This window comes from Vipera ursinii (genome assembly GCF_947247035.1).
Source record: "Vipera ursinii genome assembly, chromosome: 13".
NCBI classification, from domain to species: domain Eukaryota; kingdom Metazoa; phylum Chordata; class Lepidosauria; order Squamata; family Viperidae; genus Vipera; species Vipera ursinii.
In genome coordinates, this window is record NC_139526.1 from 18,449,177 (window position 1) to 18,463,037 (window position 13,861).

The 13,861-nt window shown below is 48.0% G+C and overlaps 1 protein-coding gene across 7 annotated transcripts in view; it reads left to right on the forward strand.

Moving 5' to 3' along the window:
* MPRIP (myosin phosphatase Rho interacting protein) overlaps positions 1-13,861 on the forward strand; it is a 69,784-nt gene that overhangs the window by 20,165 nt on the left and 35,758 nt on the right. For 4 of the 7 annotated variants that reach the window (XM_083372648.1, XM_083372646.1, XM_083372647.1 and 1 more), the window contains 4 exons: positions 3,817-3,968; positions 6,277-6,361; positions 11,511-11,721; positions 12,858-13,371. In XM_083372648.1, coding sequence (XP_083228774.1) covers positions 3,817-3,968; positions 6,277-6,361; positions 11,511-11,721; positions 12,858-13,371 — 962 coding nt within the window. The remainder of the gene's footprint in view (positions 1-3,816; positions 3,969-6,276; positions 6,362-11,510; positions 11,722-12,857; positions 13,372-13,861) is intronic. The other 3 variants (XM_083372649.1, XM_083372652.1, XM_083372651.1) reach the window with 1 other exon arrangement.

Here is a 13,861-nt window from a genome sequence, read left to right on the forward strand (position 1 = left end):
GACCTCTTGAGTACCTTTGAACTTCTGTCTGGTTCTCAGATGCAGAACTGGAAAGAAATGGTTGCACATCCTCTCTCTATGCTAGTCAGAAGGTATCAGAAATGCTGTTTCGGATTTGACGGTTCTCGTGAGAAACACAGGAAATGTTTTTCCATGGAGATGGATTAATTGCAGCCATCTGGTACTTTACACATCAGGATTTGGACTTTCCCAGACCTTACCTGGAGATGTAGCGGACCATCTGTTAGCAAGTGGGTGCCAATGCACAGAACTAAATATTCCTTTGTCTTTTTTCCCCTTTTGAAGACACACACAACCCTGTTTACAGTGTTTTGCCTTTTCCACTAGACAATCCTGGTGTCAGCTGTTCCTCGAGCCCCGTGGAGAAACAAGTACTGTTGACATCTCCAGGGATGTCTGTAGTGCAGGGCTCTTCAAACTTGGCCCTTTTATGACTGGTGGACTTCAACTCCCAGAATTCCTCAGTCAGGCACGCTGGCTGAGGAATTCTGGGAGTTGAAGTCCAGCAGTCATAAAAGGGCCAAGTTTGAAGACCCCTGCTGTAGAGGGTTTGGAAGGTCCAGAAGTCAAGATCATGGCTGCAGCCCTATAATTGAGACCTCATCTCTTTTTTCACATGTAACAGAGAGGCAGGACTTCCAATTGATATGTAGTCATGGCTGCCATCAAGCCATGTTGTCTTGGTTGACCTTGCTAGCAGAAATCTCCTTCTTAGCTCTTCTTCCAGACCTCCTCTACTCAAATACCCTTGGACTGTCGCTCTACATCCCAAGCGATTGAGTACTTGGTCCAACAACCAACGATAGACCGAGGCTGTTGGTGTCATTATTAATTCTTTGAACCCAGAGCAAAAAGGGAAATGCAGGGGACTTGGAGAAAGTATTTGTCTTTGACCTGCCATTAACTTATATGCTCTCCTTCTCCCTCCATTTCCAACTCAACAAGTTTCAAGTCATCGACATTTAAAGACAGATTTCACTGACATGCTTCTAGCTGGGCGTGCAATCAGCCAAAACGCTAACGGGCTGCTGGGATGATTTGCACAGGAAGGTCTTCCCCCCTCCCCCTCCCACCCCCTGTTCTCTCAGCAACCGAATCAAACAAGCTTTTTTTTTTTTGGTCTCAGACCATTTTTCCTTATAAGGGGATGCTTGCCTGCAACTGTGACTTGCCTGCTGAACAGCCCAGCTTCCCAATCCAAATCTCTTGCCAGCAGCCGCCTTCCAGAAGTTTTGGGATTGCGACGCTCAGAATCCTCCTCTCCAGCCCCTTCCCTCTGGATTCTGTAGGACAGTTCCCCAAACACCCACAACCTCTGGAGGAAATGACCGGAGAGCAACTCTAGCGAGACAACACCTGCCAAATCAATTCTGGAGGCATCACTCAACGTTCAACGGTTGACCCATAATGCCATCGCCAAAGCCTTGCTCTTATTGGCTTGTCTTCTGGAGCAACTCCAAACTCTTTGGCCTCATCTTCTCCGTGACAGATAACAGAGGACAAGTATGATGTCTTCTTGAAGTCTTCTCTCCTCCAGGCTAAACATGCTCGTAATCTCCTACAGCTGCAGCATCAGAGAGCTGGGCTGTCTCCCAGGTGGGGGAGAGAATCTTCTGAACTCTTACCTTATTAAAGGGGAGTCCTGGCTCCATGCCAATTGAGAACCATCGATTTCAGTTTCCGGTTTTCAGACCCATCTGGTTCCCTCCCCCATAAAATGAAAGTTGCTCGGGTGGATCAAATCCAGGTTGGCTTAAGGAGGCCCACTAGTTCAGGAAGACTTCTCCAAAGCTTTGGGAAGTCCAAGAACAAAGTCAATAGTGGTCTCTCTCTAGGGACCAGATGGGGTTAAGGGGAAGCCATCCATGGCTCTTCAACCTTGTCATCCCCCTCTCTGCTCCTGGCTGGCCGGCTGTTTAGACTTGCTTCTCTGTCTTGAGTAAACTTCAAACCTCCTTTAACGTGTCCTCTGGCTGATCTCACCACAGCCTTCCTTGAAACGCTACCAGGGGAAACGGCAGGGTTGTCATCATCCCTCCAGCAAAAAGCAGATTTGGCTACTGCTTTGCTTCTTCCCCCCACCTTCTCCTTCTTTCCACATGTGAATGTTGCACCGGCATCAGAAACATCACACTAAGGCATTTGTGTGGAACCTTGGTGAGGTTTCTGCTGACTAGCAGAAGATCTGGGGACGGTTTCACAGTCTTACAGAATAAGAGCTGGAAGGGACCTTGGAGGTCTTCTAGTCCAACCCCCTGCTCAGGCAGGAAACCCTATGCCATTTCAGGCAAATGGCTGTCCGGTCTCTTCTTAAAACCCTCCAGTGTTGGAGCACCCACTGGTTAATTGATCCACTGGTTAATTGTTCTCACTGCCAGGAAATTCTTCCTTAGTTCCAGGTTGCTTCTCTCCTTGATTAGTTCCTCTTCCTGAGGACCCAAGCTATGAAGAGATGGAGAATGGTGGTCTCTATGACCTACGGACCGCACAGTGTGAGACAAACCTGAAGTAAGAAGCAAATGCATCCCAGAGCCCGCCGTTGTGTTTTGTGCTCTCCTTGTTTCTTCTTTTTCTCTGATGTGTCTGCAAATCTTGAAGGAACTCTTGCACCCAGAGCTTATACCATACTTCTTTTGCCTGGTCCCTGTCAGGTGCATTTCTCTGACCGTAGTGACTTATGACCAGATTTATGGTCCCCATTGCAGGTAGACGTAAGTCGAGCACTACTTCCATGTGTGTCTGTGTATATGTATTGGTTTGGTGATTGGAGAAAATTGGAAAAAAAAGACATTTGGAGTGTGTGTGTGTGTGTGTGTGTGTATCTTGGCAAGAGGGTGTGAGTCACGGAGATGACTTTTCAGGTGGAAACCACAGTAGAGAAAGTCGGATGTAACCTCTTCTTGGCTCAGTCTTCCTCCTGAGATACTTTTAGCCTCCGTCAATGTTGTGTCTTCTTTTCTTTTTTGGGGGGGGGGTTGGGGGCTGGGGGGTGGATGCTGCCAATTTTAAAACCGGCATTTAAAATTACGATGTTAAGAATAGTGGGAGGTGAGCCCGTGTTTAGTTTGCTTTTTTTAAAGTTTTAATTTGCAGGATTTGGAAAGCTTGGTTTCAGGGGCGTGACGTAGCTCAGACGGTTGGTGGGGCCAAACGGAAGGCGAAGCATAGTTTGGAATGAAAACCAGGTGGGGTCGGGTGGGGGGGCAGGCTTCACCTTAAACTGCCTTAAACAAGGGACTGGGGTCTGAAATTTTGAAAGTTGTGATGACCCGAGTACATATGTAGAGGATCAGGTTGTAGAAGTGCTTAAAAAAATAGAGACACTTTTCCAAGCATGTTGAATGTTAGAAAGGAAAATATACTGAAAACAAACCATTACAATAGTCCCAAAGTGGTCCTGCCATATTTGGAGAAACTGCAGATAGTCCTTGACTTATGACCACAATTAGGACTGGATAGATTTTTGTGAAGCGGTGCCATCCGTGAGTGAAACATTGCATCTCTGCAACCTGTGACCGTCCCCGTTGACTTTGCTTGACATAAAATGCCTGGAAAGGTCACAAATTATGACCCCTAGGATGGCTACAACCGTCATAAATGCGAGATGGTTGCCAGGCACCAAATCACAATCATGGAACCGTAGGGTCGTAAGTTGGAGGGCCAGTCACGCTCTTCAGCGCTGTCGTAATTTACGGTGGCTGCTAAATGATTGACCATTAGTTGAGGACTAGCTTAAGGGTGGTCATTCCATAGTTTCTCCTCTAACTTGCTCATTGTTCTCCATTTACTTTCCAGCCCACCACTTTGCCACAAGGAACCATCAACATGAACCAGTGTACAGATGTTGTGGATGGAGAGAATCGGACTGGACAGAAGTTCTCACTGTGCATCTTGACACCCGAGAAGGAGCACTTCATCCGAGCTGAGAACAAGGAAATCATAAGTGGGTGAGCAAAGGGCTGGGGGCAGGAAGGAGTGGGTGGGCTGCATGTGAGAACTCTTTAGAACGGAGCTCCAGAAAGCGCTTGGGAGTAGCCAAAGTCTACTGTTGGGGTTGCTCCTGAGGCCATCAAGAACGGGGTTGGTTCTTCATCTAACCATTTTTGAGGAACCACCTTCTTATGGTCTTCAGGGTGCAAGTCACATGGGCTAAGGTGCATGGGATGTTACTCCAATGTTGGTTCAGAGGGCATCTGGGCATATTATTCGGGCTCAGTGGCTCTCCCACAGAAAATAAGGGGGGAAATATAGGTAGGAGATCAGATGCTTCCAACAGAGAAGGGCCACCTGTATGGGCTGAACAGGGTGGTGCCTTAGATTGGTCTGGCCTCATGTCAAGGATTCTGGGCTCTTAACCCCTTGTGGACTTCAAAAGAATCTCTCGCATCCTCCCAGTTGTTACAGTTGCCTCGAAGGAGACTACCTTTGTTTATCGCAGCCCTTGGTCTCCAGAAAGTGTAAGGGAGAAACACACTTTCTTGCCTGAGCTAAAGTTGGAGGCCAACTTCGGAGAAATGTTTTCTGTTTAAAGAGATGAGGAGATTTAGATTAACTCCCTTGGCAGAACTTGGTTTTCGTAAACAAACAAACAGATCACAAATAGATCCTGCCAGCCTCAAGGGTGCCCAGCCCTGGCTGACAGCATCAGGAAGCTGCCAATTATTCTTAGTTATCTGACGCATGTTGGCTTAGAAACAAAATGCAGATGAATGTCTCAGAGGCAGGGGACTATGGAGTCAAGGCACAGAGGGATCCCTGCGCCAGTCTCGGAGCCAGACACACAGATCTAAAGGAGGCTGTGGCAGGGTGGCATTGTCGCTCTCTAATTTATGTTGTGCTTGCTGCTAAAAACCTGTAAATCCTGAAAAGGGATAAAGCTAAGACGCAATGGAAGTGCAAACACACCGAGCCACAGCGACAGAGAGAGATGGGCTGAGCTGAATCCAACCTGCTCAGCAAGATTGGCTGGTTCTCAGATGGGCTGCTTTGCCACCTCTTGGTAATCGGGTCCCGTCCTCTGCTTGGAGATCTGCTTTCCTGCCGAGCCCACGATTGAGTTCTCTGAGGTCCAGAGAAGACCTGGGATTGTTCAGAGGCATAAACAATGAAGCGGGACTCGGACATACTTCCCCCCCCCCGCCCCCCATTGCCCCACAGACTGTTCCATAGAAATATTGCTGGGACTACCCAAGCCGAAACTCTATTCTGTGACCCCAAAGGAACTGGATGAACTCCAGCCCTTTATGGATAAGAACCTAGTCCGAGGGTTCATTCAGCCTGCAAAGCCGCGCAGGGCAGCACCCGTGCTGTTCCGAGAAAAGAAGGATGGGTCCCTCCATCCATGTGTAGATTACTAAGTGTGATTTGTGTTGAGAATGTCTACCCCTTACTGCTGAGGAAAGACATGGTGGCCCACCGAGCCAGGTGTATACCTTTCGCTACAAATGGAGTCGAGGGTCTTTCTTTCCTGAATGTCCGAGCTGGGACAGGTCTGTCGGGCAGAGCTGACATTGTTCTGAGGGAACGTATTAGGTGCGTGCTGGGGTGGCTTGTGGTTTGCTGACCTTGGGAAGAGATGGGTTGGAGCTCGCTGCTGGCTTTGGGAATATCTTTGGGCGTGGAACTCGTTGAGCAAGAGAGGGCCAGCCTTCCATGCTTTTCTGGTGAGCTTTGGACTCTGCTTTTGTAGACAGGAGATGCTGGAGCTGGTCCTGGCATCCTGCAGGACATGGTAGAGTCACAGGTTCATCCTGCAGAGCTGTGAGAAGAAGCAGTTGAGGACGTTCTGTAGCTCCTTGGGAAAATACCATCCAGAGGATGTGTGGGGAGGAATTCAGATCTAGGGAGCCATCGGTTTGTCCCACTCAGTTGTGATAGATGTGAGCTGCGTGGCATTTGTGCAAAGGTTGGCCAAGAGTGAACACGCTCCTAAATTTCATCTTTTATTCTACTTGCTCTCCTTGAAATGAGCAGGAAGCATTGAGGTGAAGGTCCTTGGTGAAGGAGAACAACCAGAATTGATTTTATCTTTCTAGAGAGTCTTCCTCTCCTTTCCGTGTTCTCTCTTGCTTGCCTTGGGATCTATTTCTTCAGAGTGTCCCATTGTGTGTGTGTGTGTGTGTGTGTTTAAAGGGGGAGAGGAGCCTCCATCCGTTGAGGAAGGGGGAGCTGTTGCTCATTTTGTCTGGCTATTCCCCTTCCACTGTCCCCGTTTATTCAGTGGGGGCAATTCTCAACTTGCCTCCTTGCCTTCAGGTGGTTGGAGATGCTGGTGGTCTACCCAAGGACGAACAAGCAGAATCAAAAGAAGAAGAGGAAAGTGGAGCCCCCAACGCCACAGGTAAAACCAGGAGCACACCTGGCCTGCTGCTGATGCTTCTCATTCCTCACATTAGGATATTTTTCCCACCACTGGTTTATAAGAATGCGGCCTTCCTTCTTTCAAGTTTTATCTTCTCTAAAAGGGAGTTTTAAAAAAAAACCTCACTCAGTTTATGCGTAGCTTCCAGAAGCTCCTCTGTTTTCTCTCTCTACTCTGGTCAGTTTCACGTATTGTGGAATATAAATCGGGACAGGGTGCCCAAAGGGGCTTTTTCAAAAGGCAGCTGGACGTTGTTGTTTTTTCTTGAAGGCGTTTCGCTTGTCATCCGGGGAGCTTCTTCAGTTCTGACCGAATGTCAGAATGTCAGAACTGAAGAAGCTTCTTGGATGAGAAGCGAAACGCCTTCAAGGAAAAACAAAGGAAATCCAGTTGCCTTTTGAAAAAGCATCTTTTTGGGGGATAACCAAGCCCTGGATGACTGAGAATCTCCACAGACCTTCAACACAGGACAGTGTGCTCGATGGTTGTTGATAACCGTCACTCAGGAGCACGTCTTCTAAATGACCGATGGACAATTTTTCAACTCCTTTTTTTTGAAGCTGCGAGCAAGAAAAGATTCCTGACCACTGACATGGAGTTCCATGGCCCCACGCTCTGATTTTTCCTACCAGAGATGGCCCTTGGAGATAAGACTTAGATGTGGCAGATGAGATGGAGGCTGAATGTGTCCTCTGGGGATCTGGTGACAGCTTATTTCTAGCCCTCTTTTGACTATAAATGGTAAAACACACACACACATACACGCAGGCACAGAATCTGGGGTATGACTCATTCTTTCCTGCGCAAGTGTCCTACATGGAAATGTTCAGGAGAATCTTGGAGGGTTAAAGATCTCAAGCAGCTTTCTTTGGATGTAGCTGCTGGTCCCAGAGATGATGCTTAGATCAAGGTCCTCATCCTGAACCACTGAATGAACGTTATCTGATCCATTTGACAGAAGCTGCCCAGGTATTTCTTTCTCAAGCTAAAAGGATTGGATGTCCTTTGTTACTGATAGATCCGTGGTTTCTCCCAAGCTTCTGTTGTGTAACCTTTGTGCATAACCAGTTGACCCAATGTTGGAGGACTTTGGGGGTGGTTGTGTGAACAGCGTATCCTACAAAGAAAATAGGGTTATGTTACATTCATAGGAGATTGTGTGTCTGCTTGACTGCTCTGCCTTTTAAGTGACCTTTAATCTACATTGTCAGGTCCTGAATGGGCTGCTTATACATCAGATGGAGAATTTGATCAAGGAATTGCAATAGGTTTCATGACCCAGCTAGGTGACATCATCAGTCTGAGAGGTTTGCCAACACTCCCTTCTAGCACTGATGGTGCTACCTAGTTGTGTTATGAAACGTCTGCAAGAAAAACCACCAAACTCACAGAGCATCTAGGACCCCACATTTAACATAGTAGTGCATTTAAAATATTTAGCATTTATTGAATATAATGTCCAACATCTGTTGGAATAGCATCGGTCCACAGCAACATTGGTGTTTTGTTTTTTTTAGCAAAAAGCATGCAATGGAATCTATGTGTAGGTTGTAGCTTTGGGATGTAAGTGTCCTGAGGTCCTTCATTTGGAGGGGTGAGATAGAGGGGGCTCACCAAAATTCAGTCTAGCTAGCAGCCATTCCCCTTGCTCGTTTCTCTGTGACCGAACCTCTGTAAGCATTTTAGGGAGTTTGCCTCTGCTGAGCCAGCCCACACAAGCGTAGAGTAAGAGGCAAAGCAGTCTTAGATGGGTTGAGCCCCTCCCCCAGAGCTCTTCCTATTTTACTCTTCCCTCCCCCCCCCCCTTTTTTCAATTTTTGGAAGCAGAACAGAAAAGAGAAGGAAAAAAAACATTGGCAGAATATTATCTCTCTCTTTCGTTTGGGGGGTTATGCTTGGTTGCCTCAGCAACCTCTTGGAAAGTTGACAGGATCTGAGCTCCTAAGCACCAAATAAGGTCAGCTGGTTTGGGGTGGGGGAGATACACCGAAAAGGGGGACTTCCCCCCCCCAAAAAAAAACGGGCCCGCCTCTGGAGATGGAGGTGAGTCTCGGGGAGGCAGAACACGGCAGAACCACGTGGTCTCAAGGAGTTTTGTGAAGCAGCAGGAGATGGAGCACGCCTGCTGGGTGCCTCAGGGAAAAATACTGGAGAAGATCTACACTACTTCCAAAAAAGGAATGCTAGGGGAAAAAAGAAAGCTTGCGCTACGTAATCTTCTGCTCTTAGCTCTTTGTGTTACATTTTTTATAAGGGAGGGCAAAAGTGACCCAGGACCGTTGGAAGAGCTTGAATTGAGTTGCACCTGGAGGAGGAGAAGAGATGTTCTTCCTGGTGGACTTGTCAATGTGACCTCCAAAAGCTACCTTAGATGAGATACAACTGTTCCTCTGTCTCCCTCAAATCCTCGTCTCGCTCTTTCTCCCCACTCAAACAAAAGTGGGGAGAGGAATTGGTAGTTAGCTCCTCCTCCTCCATACCACGAACCACTGGTTTGCTACGGGTGCAGTGTTGCCAGAAACTGGAAGGAAGTGCTGATTTTCAGCAAAACAGCCTGAAATTCACTAATTCGACTCGTCTTGAGCTGCAGCTCAGCTTGCTTTGTGTTGGGCTTGAAATGACAGCCAGGACAGCGATATCGCCCGCTCTCTGCAAAGACTACATTTCCAGAAGACTATCAGAATAACCGATTTGGGAGGGACCTTGGAGGTCTTAGTGCAACCCCCAGTTCAAGCAGAAGACCCTATACCATTTCAGACAAATGACTTTCCAGTCTCTTCTTAAAAACCTCCAGTGAGGGAGCACCCACAACTTTTGAAGGCAGGTCATTCCACTGGTTAATTGTCCTCACTGTTAGGAAGTTTCTCCTTAATTCCAGCTGGCTTCTCTCCTTGGTTAGTTTCCATCCGTTGCTTCTTGTCCTGCCTTCTGGTCCTTTGGAGAACAGTTTGACCCCCTCTTCTCTCTGGCAGCCCCTCAACTACTGGAAGCCTGCTATCCTGTCACCCCTGGTCCTTCTCTTCCCTAGACTAGCCTTGCAATTCCTGCAACTGTTTTTCATATGTTTCAGCCTCCAGTGCCTTGACCATTTTTGTTGCTCTTCTCTGTGCTCTTTCCAAAATCTCAGCAACTTTTTTTTATAGTAAGGTGACCAAACTGGATGCAAATATTCATCCAGTTTTGGTCACCATCAAGAGCTGCCTGCAGGAATCCTCCAGTATCTGAAGGGTGTCAGGATCCCAATTACTTTTCGGGAAAGTCAACCTTAACTCAAGCCATGACAGCACATCTACCTTCCTTCTTTCCTTTCTTACTCATTGCCTTTCCTAAAAACCTCTCCCTCCTCTGTTGGCCTTCTCCACTTCCCCTGGTTTCCCTCCATGTAGGAAAGAGCTTTCTACGTCTTTTGGGCAGTGTCCAGCCTCCCCTTCTCCTTGGGCCCAGGTTTTCTAGCCATCTCCATCTCTTCATTCTGCTCTTTCTGGACCTGAAGGGACCAGCTTTCTGCTAGGAATAGAGCAACGTAGTCCATGACATATGGGATCTTCTACTCTTATTCTGTAATCTTTGGACCAGATGCTGACAAGAGTTGCTCCTGCTGCCAAATTCTTTGGCCGTCTTGAGAGTCCTGGAAGTTTTGCAGCTTCCTCTTTGGAATATTGTTCCTGGATTTCTCTGCTGTTGCCTTGACGTAGCTCATCCTTTGCATCAGCTCAATTTATGTCAGGGGAAATGAACTATTTGTAGGGCTTTGAGTTATGTCTTGTCGGAGTCTGAGCTGAGCTATTTTAGCAAACCTGCTGGGGAAGCAGATTGATTGCTAATTGTATAAAAGTCAAGTTCAGTCTCTTCCATTTGATCATTGACCAGCAAAAAACAGATCAAGAACAGCTCTTTATACTTCTTGCCGGGAAGTGAAAAGTCCTGACTCGTCCTAGCATCTGAGGTCTCCAAGCTTCAGTGTCCATCATATGCAGTCTTACTCCACAGTCCTAATCTACCAGGATAGTTCTGTCAATCATTCTTAAATGTTGCTGCTTCAAACGCGCTACCGATTCTCATGGGGAGGAGAAAAGAAGGGAAGAAATTGTTGGGGAAGAGATGGGAAGTATCGGCTGGGGAATTCTGGGAGTTGAAGTCCATGTATCTTAAAATTGCCAAGTTGAAAAAATATTGATTAAGGAAGAGGAGGTATGTTTGGTTTTTGCAGCCACAGCCAATTTGAATTGCAGATCCCTTCTAGGAAACAGGCTTCCATGCTGGGTGCAGAGTGCCGTGTTTAATTTTTGAAAGCATTTGCAGCTTCATTGCAATGCAGAGTTCCCGAGGCAGTTTGCAGGATGAATTAAAAGGCATTTTTCAAATGGTCAAATGGCTATCTGGTTTGGAGGCGATGCTAACCGTAGCAGCAGCTGAAGATCTTGGCGCCGAAAGGGCGAAAACTGGGGCCATCACGCTGAACTACCGTATGTAAAAAAAGAAACCTGGAGAAGGCACACTGCTATTGTGAGAATTTTGTTTTGCGTTGCTGCAAAGAATAATGCAACTTTGTGCCTTCCTTTCCCTATCTGTAAAGGCCTTTGCCTCTACAGACACTCCTCGACTTATGAACATTTGAAGCTAGAGTGAAAAAAATGACTTACAACCAGTCCTTGCACTTACAACCTTTGTGGCTCCTCCATGGCCACTGGCATTTATTTATGACAGTTGCAGCATCTCAGAGTCACACGATTGCCATTTGCAACCTTCCCATTGGCTTCCAGGAAGCCAAGTCAATAGGGGAAGGTTAATTTGCTTAACGACCATGTGATTCGTTTAAAGACTGCATGGATTTGCTTCACAACTGTGGAAAAAAAGCCATAAAATTGCAGGCATGGCTCATTTAACAACTGCCTCACTTAGCGGTGGAAATTCTGGTCCCTGTTATGGTTATAGGCCAAGCCCTGCCTGTACTACGCAACACTCAAGTCTAGATTTGACAGCCACACAAGGTGAATTAGGAGAACCCAGAGCAGTGGCCGATATCTGCAGGGGGAGCATGAAAGTTGTGTGGTTTGATCTGAGCCGGTGTGAGACAAAAATACAAGCCGTTGCAACGGGGTTGCCCATCACTTTCTTTTCCCTTCAGGAGCCTGGCCCAGCGAAGGTGGCGGTGACCAGCAGCAGCATCCCTGGCGCAGAGAAGATCCCCACCACCAAGTCCACCCTTTGGCAAGAAGAGCTGAGAGGCAAAGACCAGGTGGATGGGAATGTGGGCCTCAGCTCGGCGCCCAGCTCTCTGCAAGGCCAGGCGCCTCCAGCGTGTTCCTTGAAGGACTCCGTCCTGGAGAGCAAAGAAGGTAAGAATGGAGTCCCAAACGTTGGTCAAACTAGAGGGCAGAGTAGAAGATCTGGGATCCACAATGTTCTTAGTTTTTGTCGTCTGATCCTTTATCTCTGCTGTCTGGATCCCCGGGGAAGAGATAAGAAGACAAGTTGCTTCTTCTAAGGCTTCCTGGTGTCCTGATTCCAGGGTTATGACTGAAGGGAACTGGGGTCCTTGCCAGAAAACAAGATAAGGCAAGTTACGGACCGGCTTGGTTGCAAAAACAGCAACTTTGAGAGGCTGGTGGGACCTAACTCAGGTGGCTTCAGGTGCCTCCAAAGAATGGGACATTCTCAACAACAGTTTCAGAGTAACACTGACCTTTGTACTGCAAGAATTCAAAGAGGTGGTAGTAGGACTCTACCTGTGGACATACAGGACTTCTCATGAGGATCTCCCTACACTTAGGATGAAGGCTGGGTTTCCTGAGGGTAGAAGTTGAACCTCAGCATTTTGTTTACTAGAGGTGTTTCCGAATCTTGAATACTTTTCCCTACCTGCAAATACTTGCCTGGGAATAAACAGGGGCATTTCTAGATTTGTCGTGTCTTGGTGGATCCTCTAAGGCAACGTTTCTCAACCTTGGCAGATTGAAGAAGTTAGTAAGATGCCCTCACCCCCGTGCCCCAAGTGAGAGAGGCCAGTTCTGTAAATTTAGCAGAATAACAGAGTTGGAAGGGACCTTGAAGGTCTTCTAGTCCACTCTCTGCTCAGACAGGAGACCCTATACCATCTCAGACAAATGGCTGTCCAGTCTCTTCTTGAAAACCTCCAGTGTTGGAGCACCTACAACTTCTGGAGGCAAGCTGTTCCGCTGGTTAATTGTTCTCGCAGTCAGGAAATTCCTCCTTAGTTCCAGGTTGCTTCTCTCCTTGGTTAGTTTCCATCCGTTGCTTCTTCTCCTGCCTTCAGGTGCTCTGGAGGATAGGTTGACCCCCTCCTCTTCTCTGTGGCAGCCCCTCAAATATTGCAAGGCTGCTATCATGTCACCCCTAGTCCTCCTTTTCATTAGGGTAGACATACCCAATTCCTGCAACGGTTTGTCTCGTTCTCTCTCCTTCTCTCTCAACCTCTCCCTCTCTTCTCTTCCATGCTTTCCTCCTTCTCCAGAGGAGGCTGCGGTGAACGGCGACCGCAGCGACTGCGGGCGGAAGACGCGGGTGGAGAGCGGCTACTTTTCCTTGGAGAAGACCAAGCAGGAGGTCAAGGCCGAGGAGCACCAGATGCCGAACCTGCCATCCCCGCCGAGCCCCTGCACGCCCAACCACAGGTACGGTGACCCCAAATCTCAGCAGCCGAGGGCTTCCTTTCCTTCTTCAGGTACCTGGCCGGCCGGCCGGATGGTGCACAGTTTCTCTCTCAATTCCCTGGACGTCAGAGGCTCCCGTCTCGCCAAGCACAAAGACTCCGCTGGCTGCAACGGGGCGAGGACGGAGGAGAGACGCAACGGCCCCTTTGCCTTTAAAGTCAGCCGCAAATACTCCACCCTGGCCGACGTGCCCAAGGCGATTCGGATCAGTAACCGCGATGCTTTTCAAGTCGAGCGGAAACGGATTGAGCGGAGTTCCCGAGCGCGGAGTCCCGGACGAGAAGAGGTAGCTCGGCTTTTTGGGAATGAAAGGAGGTAAGACCCAAATCCAGGTGTCGCTTTTTGACAGGCGGAGGAGGACGAAACTCTCTTTTGGAAGGGAGTTCTTGCCCAGAGAGAGAGAGAGAGGGGATGGTTGAACTGGGCTTCAGCTCTTCCACAGGTAGTCCTTGACTTACAACCACAGTGGAGCCCAAATTTTCAATTGCCAAGTGTGATGGTTGTTAAGTGAGTTTTGCCTCACTTTACGGCCTTTCTTGCCACGGTTGTGAAGTGAATCACTGAAGTTGTTGAGTTAGCCACGCAGTTGTTAAGCGAATCTGGCTTCCCCACATTGACTTTGCTTGCCAGAAGGTTGCCAAAGGGGATCACGCGATTTGGGGACACTACGACCATTATAAGTATAAGTCAGTTGCCACAGCAGTCATAAGTGTGAAAAAACAGTCCTAAGTCACTTTTTTCATTCTCGCTGAGAATGCTGGATTGCCGAAATAGTCGGGCCAAAACGAGACGTCAGAGATTGCTG